The 13001-nt window shown below is 43.2% G+C and overlaps 1 protein-coding gene across 2 annotated transcripts in view; it reads right to left on the reverse strand.

Annotated features, from left to right (window-relative positions):
- Nucleotides 1-13001, reverse strand: part of LAMB4 (laminin subunit beta 4) — a 51566-nt gene that overhangs the window by 3476 nt on the left and 35089 nt on the right. The window contains exons 28-36 of one of the 2 annotated variants that reach the window (XM_066989788.1): nt 12250-12470; nt 10941-11037; nt 9693-10068; nt 9158-9318; nt 5996-6201; nt 4879-5082; nt 2787-2940; nt 751-970; nt 3-141 (exon numbers count right to left, since the gene is read on the reverse strand). In XM_066989788.1, the coding sequence (XP_066845889.1) occupies nt 3-141; nt 751-970; nt 2787-2940; nt 4879-5082; nt 5996-6201; nt 9158-9318; nt 9693-10068; nt 10941-11037; nt 12250-12470 (1778 nt within the window). The remainder of the gene's footprint in view (nt 1-2; nt 142-750; nt 971-2786; nt 2941-4878; nt 5083-5995; nt 6202-9157; nt 9319-9692; nt 10069-10940; nt 11038-12249; nt 12471-13001) is intronic. The other variant, XM_066989794.1, reaches the window with a different exon arrangement.

The raw sequence follows: 13001 nt of genomic DNA on the forward strand, positions 1-13001 counted from the left end.
ACCTGTGAGATTTGTGTTCTGATTCCTTGTATCTCTTCATTCAACTTAATGAAGGTGTTTTTGGAGCGTCCTTGGGAGCTTACAGCATTTTTTAGTTTCTCATTAATTTCACGCACAGGTGGAAGAGCTTTAGCTGCTTTCCTTAAAAAAGGAAAAATAAAAATGTGTGTAGTGTTGTGGTGTGGAGAGAAGGCAAAGCAAGAACACATTGCAAACACACCCATGCTCACATGCAGAAATGTTTCCTCAAGTCCACCAACATCTGTTAAAAGTGTGATTTGTTAGCTGGCAAAGCACAACACCAGCAAGGGGCCTTGTGTGGGAGTGCATTAACTGCTACGATGAAGCTGAGGATGGATACTGCAAGCAATGCTGGTAAGGAAAGTTCACTTATGAGGTGAACATATTTTCTCCCTCCCCAGTTCTGGCTCTTCTTCCTCACCCATATTTCAGCCTCCCAGTGAACCGGGTGTAATGACCCACATGGAAGGATGTAGCTGCCTCGGTCCTTTGCGTTCAGCAGGCAGGACCAGGAGCCCTGGGGAGCTGGCACCTCTTGCAGCAGGTCAGATCCCGCAGCCCAGGCCAACGTGGCTACTTGCTGCTGCAAAATGGCAATCTGAAATGTGCTGAAATCTGGACTTTCCCTCCAGAGTTCCCAGGACACTCAGCGCCTGGGGTACGGAGCAGTCCTTCTGCACGCAGTGCCATCTCAGCTGGAGTCAGCATGTAAGAGAACAGCCTACTCACTCAGCATCTTGTGCCTCCCCCAGCAGTGTCTGAGCCGCTTCCATTTTCCTGTTTCTCTTATTTGCGTTCAGTTTGTACTTCTGACAGTGGGCCATAATGCTTCGGATTTTGCCAAGCATGCTCGTTAGCTCTTGTGGAGTCAGGGGCAGGTTGATTTCCAGGACATAACTCGCCACCTTCTCAATGTCTTCTGGAGGCGCGCTCTCATCTGCAACAGAAACTGAGCTTGGGATGTTCTGAAGTGGAGGCTTCCTCCCAGCGAAATGTAAAGGATCGTTAGGGTTGCCTAGACATTGAGTTATGTGGCAGAATAAAGCTGACAAGCACAGCAAGGGGGTAAGAGAATTATCTCCACCATTTTGTGATTTAATATTAACGCTTCCAGGTACTGCTGTTGGTGTTGTCAGAGCTGACTGAGCTGGGGATTTGAACCCACTTTGAACTGGGTTATTAAAATTCTGATGCAGAACTGAACCCATGGAAGGTTTTAAGTCGGCATGAGGCACAGCCAGATGTGTCAGAGCCCATTTCTCCCTCGGTCCCCAGATCAAAGAGGCGCTGGGGAGACCGGGGTGTGAAGGAAGCTTTCCAAGCCAGCTGGTGGGAGTAATCCCTTCCCTGGAGTTGCCACAGCGCTCAGAAAATGGTTCCTCCGCTGCTTAATGAGGAAAGCTAAGCTGCAGAGGGGAATTTGGGACAGACTGAGATAGGATGGGAATTTACAGTAGGAAAGACATACTTTAACAACCCCTCTTCCAAATGCTCTCATCCCAATACGAACTGTGCTAAGAGGTGCGGGTATCCAGGGTTAGAGTAGCTAACGCCTTGCAAAGTCCCATCATCACTTCTGTTTTCTGCTCACTTCCCCTTGTAGACAAGGCCTTTGGTGATAAGGCAGTTGAAACATGCTACATTTGTGCTAATGCTCCAAAGTAACTTACCAAGAATTAAACAAAAGGCAGTTACTGTGCAACCAGGGGTGCATTTCTGAGAGCTATCTTCTGTCAAAATACATTAATCTAAAACCACTGCGCCAGTTGCTGTAGAGTATAGCAGATTTGATGTAATTGTACGCATTTTAGCTGCTATGGTGCATAAACTTCAATTTACAAACCAAAAATTAATGAATAAATTCTTTACAATTATTAGTAAATACCATATGTCTTCTAAGAAACATAAAAGAAGAGCCAAAGATGAAATTCTCAGTTGCAACCAAATAAAAATATGAGACCACTAAGGACTTAAAATAAGTTTTTCCTTCAAATTCAGAAAAATAACTTAAATGTTCCTGAACAAAGGAAGTCCTCTGCCCTTACTCCCTTGCTGTTGTTTGGATATGGAGGTATGAATGCCAAAGGACTGCCAACATGCAATCCTTAGAGAATTATGAGATCAGCTACATTCAAGAGATTATACTAACACAGTTGAACTCCTTTTATGTGCGTCTGGTAAAAGACATTTCTGCAATTGTGAGGGTGGAAAAAGTTTTAGGGCATGCATTGTTATTTTGTTATTTTTTTTTTTTTTGTGAGGGCTGAAGTCCTACCAGAATCCTTTGATTCCTCAAGTTACAGCTTTATGGAGAAGATGGAGCAGTTTGTCACTTTGTGTCCTAATTCCCACGCTCCCTACAGAGAGCCTCTATTTACGGGCCGGGAAGAAGAGGGTGGAATAACAATTTGAGGGTGCATTGAAGATGCCTGGATGTTATATATTGTATGAAATTATATTAGCGGACCTTTTGTCAGATGAACCAGGAACTGAGGGAATTACTTGCCTGCTTCAAATTAAGCAAATTAATAAAAGATGACAATCAGAACATAGCAATCTATGGGAAAATTAATACAAAATACCATCATCTGGAAAAAGAGAAACAACAGAATCAAAAAAAGATGCACAGATCAGGAGGTAGACAAGAAATTTGATATGCATGCAGCTAGATCACTTTCTAGCCATCTATTATGTTAACATTACATTGAAATAAGTATATATATATATATATAAAAGAGTCAGAAGAACTTTCCTTGCATATTTACCTAACAAGAAGTCTTTCACTTTTTTGATGAACTCCTTTGTGATTTCTTGGTCAACTTCAATCTGGTTCTTAGCTCTCTCCAGTTCCCCATTAAACAGTGAACCTTTCAATTTGGTGTCTTCCGCCATCTTTCTGATGCTTTCAACCTGGAAATACTATTAGAAATAGCAGTGCCATTTTCTGGAGGCTGTATATCATTGCTTGGCAAGTTGAGCTCTGACAGATACTTTTGATGCAAGCCTCAGATGGAGTCGCTTGATGTGCCTTTGAAAAACCTGTAGTAGGAGACCACTTTCGGCAGCTCTCAAAGTTGTTAAGTCATGGCCTTTGGCCTTAGAAAAAACCTAAATCAAGCAATTTTTTTTTCTCTGTGCAACCACTGCTAAAACACAACCACTTCTGTTCTTAAAAGAAGGTGCTGACTTATTTTCTGTTGCAGTATTGCGCCGTGTCATTGACCAGATTCAGTACAGAAAAGGCACATAATTTCATTCGCCTTTTCATGCCGGAATTGCTGCTAAAAATGCACTTAAAATGACACAGGTAAAAAAGCTAGAATTAATGCTTGTCTTTAAAAGTTAAATTTTGCCATTAAATTAATATATTTGATCATTTAACTGAGAACTTTAGTTTAATTACCAAACCCCAACAGTACTTTGCTTTGTTGGGGGCTGTGCTTTGCTTTTAAGGAAACGCACAGGGATGGAGGGAAGAAATTCCCTGTTACCCTAGGCAGCAAGAAAAACAATGATGTTTTTACTTCTGAAACGTCCGTGGGATGCCCATCACTGCTGTCCCTGCATGTACTGGGGCCTCAACGTGTGCCCTGACTGCTCATTTCTACACCTGGTAGCTGCACAGCAATGTCGTGTGGACTCTAACAGGAGGAAATGGATGCCCAGACACCCTGCAGGGAGGGGACAAAGCCACAGCAGAATGATGTTTCTGTTGGAAAACGGCTTTTGCCTATCACTGTAACTGGCGTTCTCTCTGGTTGTTAATGAGAACAAACTGTCTTCACTGTCATCTGGGGACTTGTCTGTTTTGCTTCCTTTGCACATGTTGCATCGGCCACGCTTTGAGTTATTTTCAGTGCTCCTCTGTAGTAAAGTGGAGCAGCCAAATACTCGATGCCCTTATAAACATTATGGGGGGCAGAAAAGCTTCAGCTTGAAATTGTCTGCAATAATTCCTTTATGGCAACCATAATAGTAAAATGAAGTTGTATAAATTGAGCTTAATTATATGCGGAGTAATAATATCAATGCAATAAACGTGGGCCACGCTCAGGCTACTGACAAAGGGCTCCATTTGAATCTTTCCCAATAAAAATATAGACAACACTAGCCTCATGCTACCAACTTCCATAGGCACAGGACACCATGACCCATGAGACCTTGGAAGCTGTGAGGAAGAGGAAGGCACTGATAGACATTGTCGCTTGGTGGGACTGCTTCTAATACTCCTGGCACTGAACCACGATATGCCTACTGTATTGGGATGGAGTCCATGACTAGGTCACTGCTCTCTGCCCGAAGAGCAGCTGAGTTTTTGATGCTTACTACTGCATCTTTGCTCAATTTAGCTATCCACAATTCACCCATCCAAATCTATGCCCGCCATTCTTGCAAAGTGGAAAAAAAAAAAAGTACTTTCAGGCAACGACAGACATATAGCTGGTATGGAGAAAATGAAGCTGGAGTTGCCTGACTCTTTCCACTGATTATAAGAGGAGGGTGGGTGACTAGCTGGGATGTAGCCAACTCCATCCCTGTGAAGGGAGGTGGCAGGACCCCCATCCTTAGCTCCCTCTCTGATTATAAGTTCTAGAAGCAAACTGGCCTTTTCTGATTCCCAGGAACAGTTTTTCCTCCCTAATATGAAAAAGCATCCAGGGAGAGCAGAGGAAAAGCTTACTTTGCAAAGACAGCAGTGCTGTGGGAAGCACATAACTCCCTGGGTTTTGAGGGTTTTAGCCCAACTGTGGACTTACGGACAGGACAGTGCTCACGCACGGTGTTTCCCAGGAGGGGACCGCCCTGTTTCCCATCTCCATCCATTGCATCGAACAAATATAAGTTTGATATGTGTACCTGATTCTCAGGTTCCCGTAGCTGAGTAGTCAAGTTAGTTAACAGGACAGCAGTCTCCTCAGCCTTCCTGAAGGCACTGGAGGAAAGGGGAAGAGCTCCGCTGCAGTTTGGGCCACCACAGTCCCTGAGTCCCAGGCTGTCCCGGCACAATGCTCCACCACAGGCTGCTGCAGTGCAGGGCAGGTTCCCTGGCACCCCGCAGATCTGAAATAAAGAAGATGTTCGTGTCAGGACTCCTCTGGGCATCTGAAACAACCTCCTGCGGGAAGGATGTTGGGCATAATGTGAACATTGAACATTGCGTGTGATTTTCCCCAAAAGTCGCAGTTTAATATCTCCAAAGATAGGGTCACGGACTGTAACAGGACCCCCTTCCCTGACCTGAAGGATGCGATGGCAGCCCTCAGCTCCGACCCCCTCCTTGCAGGAGCCATTTTTGGGGCTCTTTGTGATATATGTAGGCCTTTGCTTCACTCTGTGGCAGAAGTGTTGAAACCGTCCCCTGGCCATATCCAGTCCATGGGGCATCCAAACCCATCCTGCTTGTTCTGAAGGACCCAGATCACGTCTCACACAGCACAGTACCATGCCTCTACGTATTTTGACACAGATGTCAGTCAAGGCTAAAGGCCAAGGTGGATGTGCTCTGCCAGATGTCACTGTTGGCTAAAGATGCTGTCAGGTAATCATTGCTGCCCAGCAGAAGGTTCCTGGCCTTCCTGTCCCACAGGTGCCACAAAAGACATGAACATTCCTCATCCACTCCAGGGCAAAGTTGCTCTGCTTAGGTTTAGCCACTGATGGAGGAGGTTGGTGTCAATTTTTTTGAATTTACACAGAAGTCCTCTTGAGACTACAAAGTGCTTGAGATTAGAAACAGTCCCTCCTGGTGGGCCTGCCCTGGGAACAATGGCTTGCAGAAGGGTGGTAGCAACCACAGCTGAGAAGTACAGATGTTTCTGATGTGACTGCACGGCTGTGGCAGGGAAGTGGCCTTTTCCAGATTTAAAATGCACGTAATCACCCTTTTAAAATAAAAACTAATAGCAGCATCAAAAAAAAATACAAAAAAAAAGTAGTTTTTATTTAGCTCCTGTTAAAAACCCACAGCACTTACCTTTTCATTTAAGTTTTGGATGTCAGGGATCTTGATCATCTTGAGCTGCTCCAGCACATTGCTTCCTTTCAAGGCCTGCTGGCCCATCACAGCGAGCGTGCTGTTCCTGGTGTATTCAGAGTATCTTATGACTGGGGTTGTCCCACTGCTTTTCTCTTCTGCCAGCAATGACATTTCAAAGTGTTTCCTAATGTTGCTGATGGCCTCTATAGCAATAGAAATAGTGGTTAGTACTAACTGTATTTTGGTTGTATTTAATTCAAGTATTTACTTGAATTCTAGACAAATGGTGAATGATGGGTAACTCAGTCTGTGTCACTGGTGGTTGATGTGGGTCAGCAGGGAGGGACAGGAACTGTGATTTCCTCAGTCCAATTTTTAAATCCTTTATTCAGCCAGCTACCAGCAGGAATTGATACCCATAAAACCTTCTAAAATAGACACAAATGCACTGGATCTTGTGTTATTCTCCAGAATCGAAGTTTAGGCTGAAAACTGTTCCTGCTAGTTGTGAAACCTATGAAATGACCAGGTCTGGGACTGTGACACAGGAAAGCATTTGTCCTCTCCTTGGTCAGCATAGTACCCAAAAGTTAAACAGTCAGCTTAACTAAGCCCAAAATGTAGATTACAAATGGGAATTTATGAGTTTTCTTTGGCTCTGGAAAAATTCAGTTGCAGGGTTGATGTGCTAAAAAAAAATGCATTTCCATGATAAGCCTGTAGGCCAAGCAACAAACATTTTCCTGTTTACTTAGTGTAACCTTTTTCTCTAGTAGAGGCTCAAACGGCATGGAGAATATTCATTTTTATTTTATTTTAATTTTTTTTTTAGCCTAAAGAAAGGACTCAGGCCTTTTGTGAAACTCACAATTCAAAGCTGCTGCTGTCAAGGCTTCCCGGATCTCCAGGGAACCCAAAGTTTTCTGCACATCCCCAGGCAGAAGTATGTGCAATGAGCCAGAACTGATGTGTCAGCAGCGAAAAAGCATTAGAGGTCATTGACTAGCATCCCTCTGTGCTGATAATGGCTCAGTTACTGGTTGAAGTCAATAAGAAGAATCTCATCAAGTCCTGACTGCTTTCTACCAGGCACTAAAGCTCTTGGCCTTGCTTTGGCTGAAGCTGACCAATGTTTAATTACCATGTGGAACTGGGGCTGTTTGTTTTATCTCGTAACTCTTGGAAACAACATACAGTTTCAAGTTAGATACTAATATAAAATACCTGGCAAGGGGCTGCTGTGACTCCATATCTAAGCATGCGGCTGTTTTCTATGCAACATTTCCATTGCAGGAATATTTTACAGTGGTTCAGCTCTTCATTAAATGGCCCAAATATATTTTTCATGCTTGGCTTGTGATGGAGCTGTAGAGTTTCCAAGTTCCTTTATGTTAAACATAGCTTGATTTACAGCCTAGGCACCACACTACCACACCACAGTGGCTGCAAAGCCAGGGGCCAAGGCTGGAGGAGGTAATTTAATGAGATTTCATAAGCTGCAAGCCTTCTTTTAAGGACATGTGTGTTTTGTTTTTTCCAGGGATTTTAATTCATCATTAGATATTGACATTTCCAGGTCAGGCAGCTGAGTATATGCCCATGAGGAGCTCAGGAAGAGTCCTGAACTCGTTTCACTTGATCCTCTACAAGGAGAGGTAGGTAGGAGGTAGGTAGGAGTCCATTCCCCATGTGTGTCTAGAGCACAAGTGTCAAATGCGCCCAGATGAGGTAGAGGGCATACAAGAGCAGAGCCATAGCTAGGATTTGCTGCTGGTCCTGGAATGAAGAAAGGAAGAGGGAACCAGGCTTTCTCCCAGACATCAGGGAGGACGGTTGTCTTGAGGGAAAAGTAATTTCTGTGCTGCTAGATGTTTGGTATCAGGACCAATGAATATTTGTGGTTCTGACCAGCAATTCAACTTATATTCAAGGTCTTCCCCTCCCCACACCCCCGTGTGCTTTTTATAGGGCTGTTTATCTGCCTCTGGAGGCCGAAAGATGAAGCGGAATTGGAACATGACCAGAGAGCACCACGGATGCTTCAGCTGTGCATCCACTGATCTCACTGGGATTTATTGTCTCTTTGCCTTCCTGCCTTTCTCAGAGTCAGCACAAGACCTGATCAAACTGGGACTCAGTGCATGGGAGAGCTGTGCTGACCTCTCGTGCAGGATCCGAGCGGAGGAGACAGTCCTGGGGGCACTGCCAAGCATAACAGTGCAGGGAGCCCTAAATCTTAATTAATCCCTCTTTTTTCTCTTGCTTTCCCTTGGCTTTACATTCCATTGACCTTCCCTTCATTTTATTCGATCTTTTTTAGTCCAATCTTCTTCTCGTTTGAACAAAATACAGAGGAACTCAAAGTGGCAGTGCAATGCCTGTAGCTGGTGTCTTCTGTGGTGCTTACCATGTCTTCTGGGGGTTCGTATCTTGGCAGCCATCTCTTTGGTCATTTGGTAGAGTGTACACTGCTGAAAATCTGCTGCTGTGGATGATCTAGTATCTGCTCAAGATCCCTGACTGATACATTCCCATCTTTCTCCAGAATTCAGCCCGTGACACTGTTATTACTGCCATTAGCAGCTGATGGGACTATACTTAGCTCAAGCAGAGATGGTGTAATTATTTTAAAAATGTCAAACAACTCAGTTCTGATTTCACATTTTTTGATGATGGAGAGCGAGTTCCTTACCACATAAAGTAATGCATTTTCCCATGGGAACACTGAGAAGTTGCACTATGACTCTCTGCTTTAATTAAACAAACTATTGCTGTACATTTTTTAACTATTGCTAAGAGCAATAGGAGTCAGAAGCAGGGAAAAAAAAAATCCTTTGCTCTTCTACTGTATGATTTGTGAGTCTATAATGTAAAACTGGGTGGCCTTTAAATCCTGATGTAAACATCAGGACTCATGGGATTTTTGACTGACATGACCCTGGTGCATGCATTTGAAATTTATGATGCTAGAAATCACGGCATTTTACAACAAAAGAGAGTTTGGAAATTAGTATGATGATGTTCTTAGCATTTCCATTTTTTCTCAACCTATGGAACTAAAATCTAGGGATCTTTGAAATGTGTGGTTCAATGGTTCAAAACATTGTGAAATTTCATGGAATATGTTTACTTATTCCAGTTAATTACTGGCTGACTTACCTTTGAGGTTCAAGTAATGAAAACTGTGATGCAGATGCACTTTCTGTTGTAGAAGTTCATAGACAAGGTCAGCTTCTTCCCCAATATCTTCAATGTTCTCATTAAGGTCAGGAAACTCATACAGCATTCTAGGAAGGGAACCCATTTGTGCAACTTTTTCTCTACAAGGGAAATGACAGTTGTCAGTAATCAGACTGAAATGTTCTTAAACTGCAACTGAGATACACAATATTTTAGATGACAAGAGATAAATTTCTAAATGAGCAGAAACATTTACTTGTAATGGCTTATTTGGTAATCTTTTAGGAACTGGAAAATTCCCACATTTAAGTACATGCCTGTGGGGGGGGAAATATAATATATGAAGATTATTTTGTTCACAGATCTATTGGAAACAGTGAATTAGCACTCCAACATCTGTGTGCTGATCAGAAACAGGATTTGAAGGTAAGGGTAAGCAAAGGTAAGGCTGGTGAAGCCTGGGGGAAGATTGCTTTCTTAGCCAAGAGATTTTAATGGGGCAGTCAATTCTTACTGAACGTAGCCATGAAAATCCTTGATGCCTGTGAGTGCCTCCAGTGAAAGAACAGGATGCTTCAAAATTCTTTCAGTTTCAGAAATGGCATCTTCAAAGGTTTTGAAGCGCATGTCACAGCTGGGCATTCGTCCTCCTTTATCCTCTAGACTTGCAGCAAACCTCATTATCCCTTGAACAGTCTGGGCGAGGGCAGTAATTTCGGCATCCCACTGATCGAAACACAGGTGACACTGACGGCAAGAGGGAAAGTCTTTCTCGAAGCCACGGCCACACTGGTTGCAGAACCACCCCGTGACACCAGCACGGCAGTTACATGCGCCGGTGGCTTTGTCACACTGGGGCTGGCTGGTTCCCTCCAGGTTACACGCACATGCTGCAAGAAAGGGACAGCAAGTCACATGCAGTTGTCCCTTCTCTGCAGGAGTAACGTGTACAGGAGACACAATCATGCACTTCAACGGTGCAAACAGAAACTGGTTCTCTCTGCTGCTGTTTGAGCCTGCTAGGCTGGGTCTGCAGAGATCAATGGATCAACATTAATGTTGAACAATGGATCAACATTATCCTGCTGAGCAGACCACTCATGGGGTTTCTTTTTCTTGATGTGATTCTACTGCTACTTGCTCCTTGGACCATGTTGGAGTTTTCCCCCACTGTGTGCAGCTCTGCTCCTCTAGCACTGTGTCTCTGTGATCACCTCTCAGTAAAGAACCTTTTCCTAACATCCAATCTGAACGACAAAAAATGGACATAAAATATTATTTGGAGACACTTTTCAGCCTGCACAACCAGGAAATCAGCACCACTGATCACCGGAGCTCAGACTAGGTCCCTGGCTTTGGGACAGCTGAAAGTCAGGTGAGATAAATCCCTCCTGAAACTTCACCCTGGTACTCCCTGGGGTGGGGAGCTGTCTGTTGAGAGCTGCACTACACTCCACTTCTGCAGCCTTCAGCTAGTGTAGACCATTTCTAAATAGCAGAGGGTGAAACCAGTGTTCACGTTAGAGTGAAAGGGACTACATGTCTAACATCTCTTCTTTAGCTCTTGCATCCATATTCACATCATAACTGTAGAGGGAAAAGTACTGATAAATAATATAAACAATTTTATCCATCTTGTACACTCAAATGTGTTAAAGTTTATTTCTCTAGGTATAAGTCCTGTCTTCTCTGTGAACATAAGGGCCAAGCATTCCTTTTGCAGCAGTTTCTAGTCTGGTTGTCCCCACTTAGTAATACTTACAAATGCAATGCATCTGGGGATTGCCAAAGTAATTTTCCTCACATTCATCACAACGTCTTCCACCATAGCCAAGCTTACATGGACACTGGCCTGTAAGCTGTAAAGACAGGTCAGGATTAAACAGCTGCCCAGACAGAATGACTGGACAGACATTATTTGCTGGGTTTCTTTCTTGCTCTGTCATACAGCTGCATGGGGACTGCAGTGACACAGCTTCCATATGTTCTTTAAACAACATGGTTTATACATGATAAGCCACTTTTCCCATCTTTCTCCTGAAGGCTGTGAAAACAAAATGGGCATGGAGAGCTGGCTTTTCTTTACTGATATGAAAAGTTTTGTATGGTCCAGTCTACAGATGATCTTTGAGAACTCATCCTCTGACTATTATCTGAAAGAGGATTTTTTTTTTCCTTTTGCAAAACAGATTAATGTCTTATTTTTGCTTGAACAAAGCTTAACATTTCAACTTTTAACTACATGATATATTAGCTGTAACAGAAAACCTCCAGGGTATACTATGCACATTGCCCTAGAAAATTTATTTTGGAATTCAGCAGCAAAATTAAACTGCAGGGAATTACAGCTCTGATAACTGGTATAACTCAGAAAAGCAGTAGTAGTGTAGTTCTGTCACGTTAAGAGCTACATTTCCTGGGAAAAATAATAAATCCGCTAAATAAACCAGAACAAACAGAAAGCAGATTGAAGGGAAAATGTGAAAGCATATCAGCAAGAGCTTGGCATAAGGTCCTGGTGCTATGTAGTCAAGAGCAAAATTTTAGTTGTCTCCATGGGACCACAATTTTAGCTCTCTATTCTGAAGCATTGTTTTATTTTTTCTACGTTCTTGCTCTAGAAAGTGCACAGGAATTAAAGGTGAGAAAAGATACTCTAGCAGTCTGATTGATGATGCATGATTAAGGTAATGGCAGCAGCTTCTACTTTATGAAAGGAAACACTTAAAAAAACACATGCAAGTCTCTTGGGCCCAAGCCTGGACTTTCTCTTTCCCTGTACGTATGTGTATGAGGCATTTTTTCCTATATATCATTTTCTCTTCAATTTCTGCAATCCACTTTGCAAAGAAACACACAAGCAAAGAGAAATTGCTTGCAAGCAAAGTCACAGTATCAGAACAGCACATTTGATATACTGACTCCAAGCCTAGTTGTAACAACCGCAAATTTCAAAGACTCATTGTTTTCAGGGTGCAAGACAGAAAAACATTCTTATAGGAGCAGGTCCCAAGCATGCCAGGCCAAAATGCCACCATCCCAGTTCCCAGAGAGCAGAGTAGTTTCCTTGCCTGGTCGCACTGGTTGCTTTGGGTGTTTTTTGGCTCACAGTCGCAGAGCTGACATCCTTTTCTGCTAGCCAGGTCCCAGTAGCCAGGTGCACACTGGTTGCACGTGGTGCCCACCACGTTGGGCAGGCAGGGGCAAGCGCCAGTGGCCGGGTCACACAGGCAGGCTGCGTCCCTCCCTGGGCACGTGGCAGGGAGGACACCTGTGAGATTGCATGTGCAGACTGGAAAAAAAAAGGACAACTACTACAGCAGATGCTGATACAGAAGATGAGCAATCAGAATTGTACATAAAGCACAGCTTGGCCTTGAAACGTGGCTTTGAACAAACTTACTGGGAGCTTTTACTACTTTTAATACCAGCACAAAAATGAAGGTGTAGTGAATTTTGAATCTTATTATAATGAAATGTTGAATATGTTGGATAAGGCAAAAATGATTTACAGTAGGCACTGTACAGTGTGGGAACCCCCAGTTAATGGCAAGCTGAGTAACATAAGAGGACTTCCTTTTGAGGAGCCAAAAGTTCTTGCTAAACCATTTCTGGGTGACATCTTCCAAGAATGAATGAGGAATTGGTTTGTACTGTATTTCAGAGAATCCCAGAAAAAGAGATACTTGAAAATAGATATATTTTTCTGGCCTGTTGAAATTAGACCTTCAATCAGCCACATTTGTGAAATGGTCTTCGAGAAACTTTGGGAAGAAACTTATGACCTGCATGTTCTTACACTCCTTCCTTTCCTCTCAAAATG

This window comes from Anser cygnoides, chromosome 1 (assembly GCF_040182565.1).
Source record: "Anser cygnoides isolate HZ-2024a breed goose chromosome 1, Taihu_goose_T2T_genome, whole genome shotgun sequence".
Classification (NCBI taxonomy): Eukaryota; Metazoa; Chordata; class Aves; order Anseriformes; family Anatidae; genus Anser; species Anser cygnoides.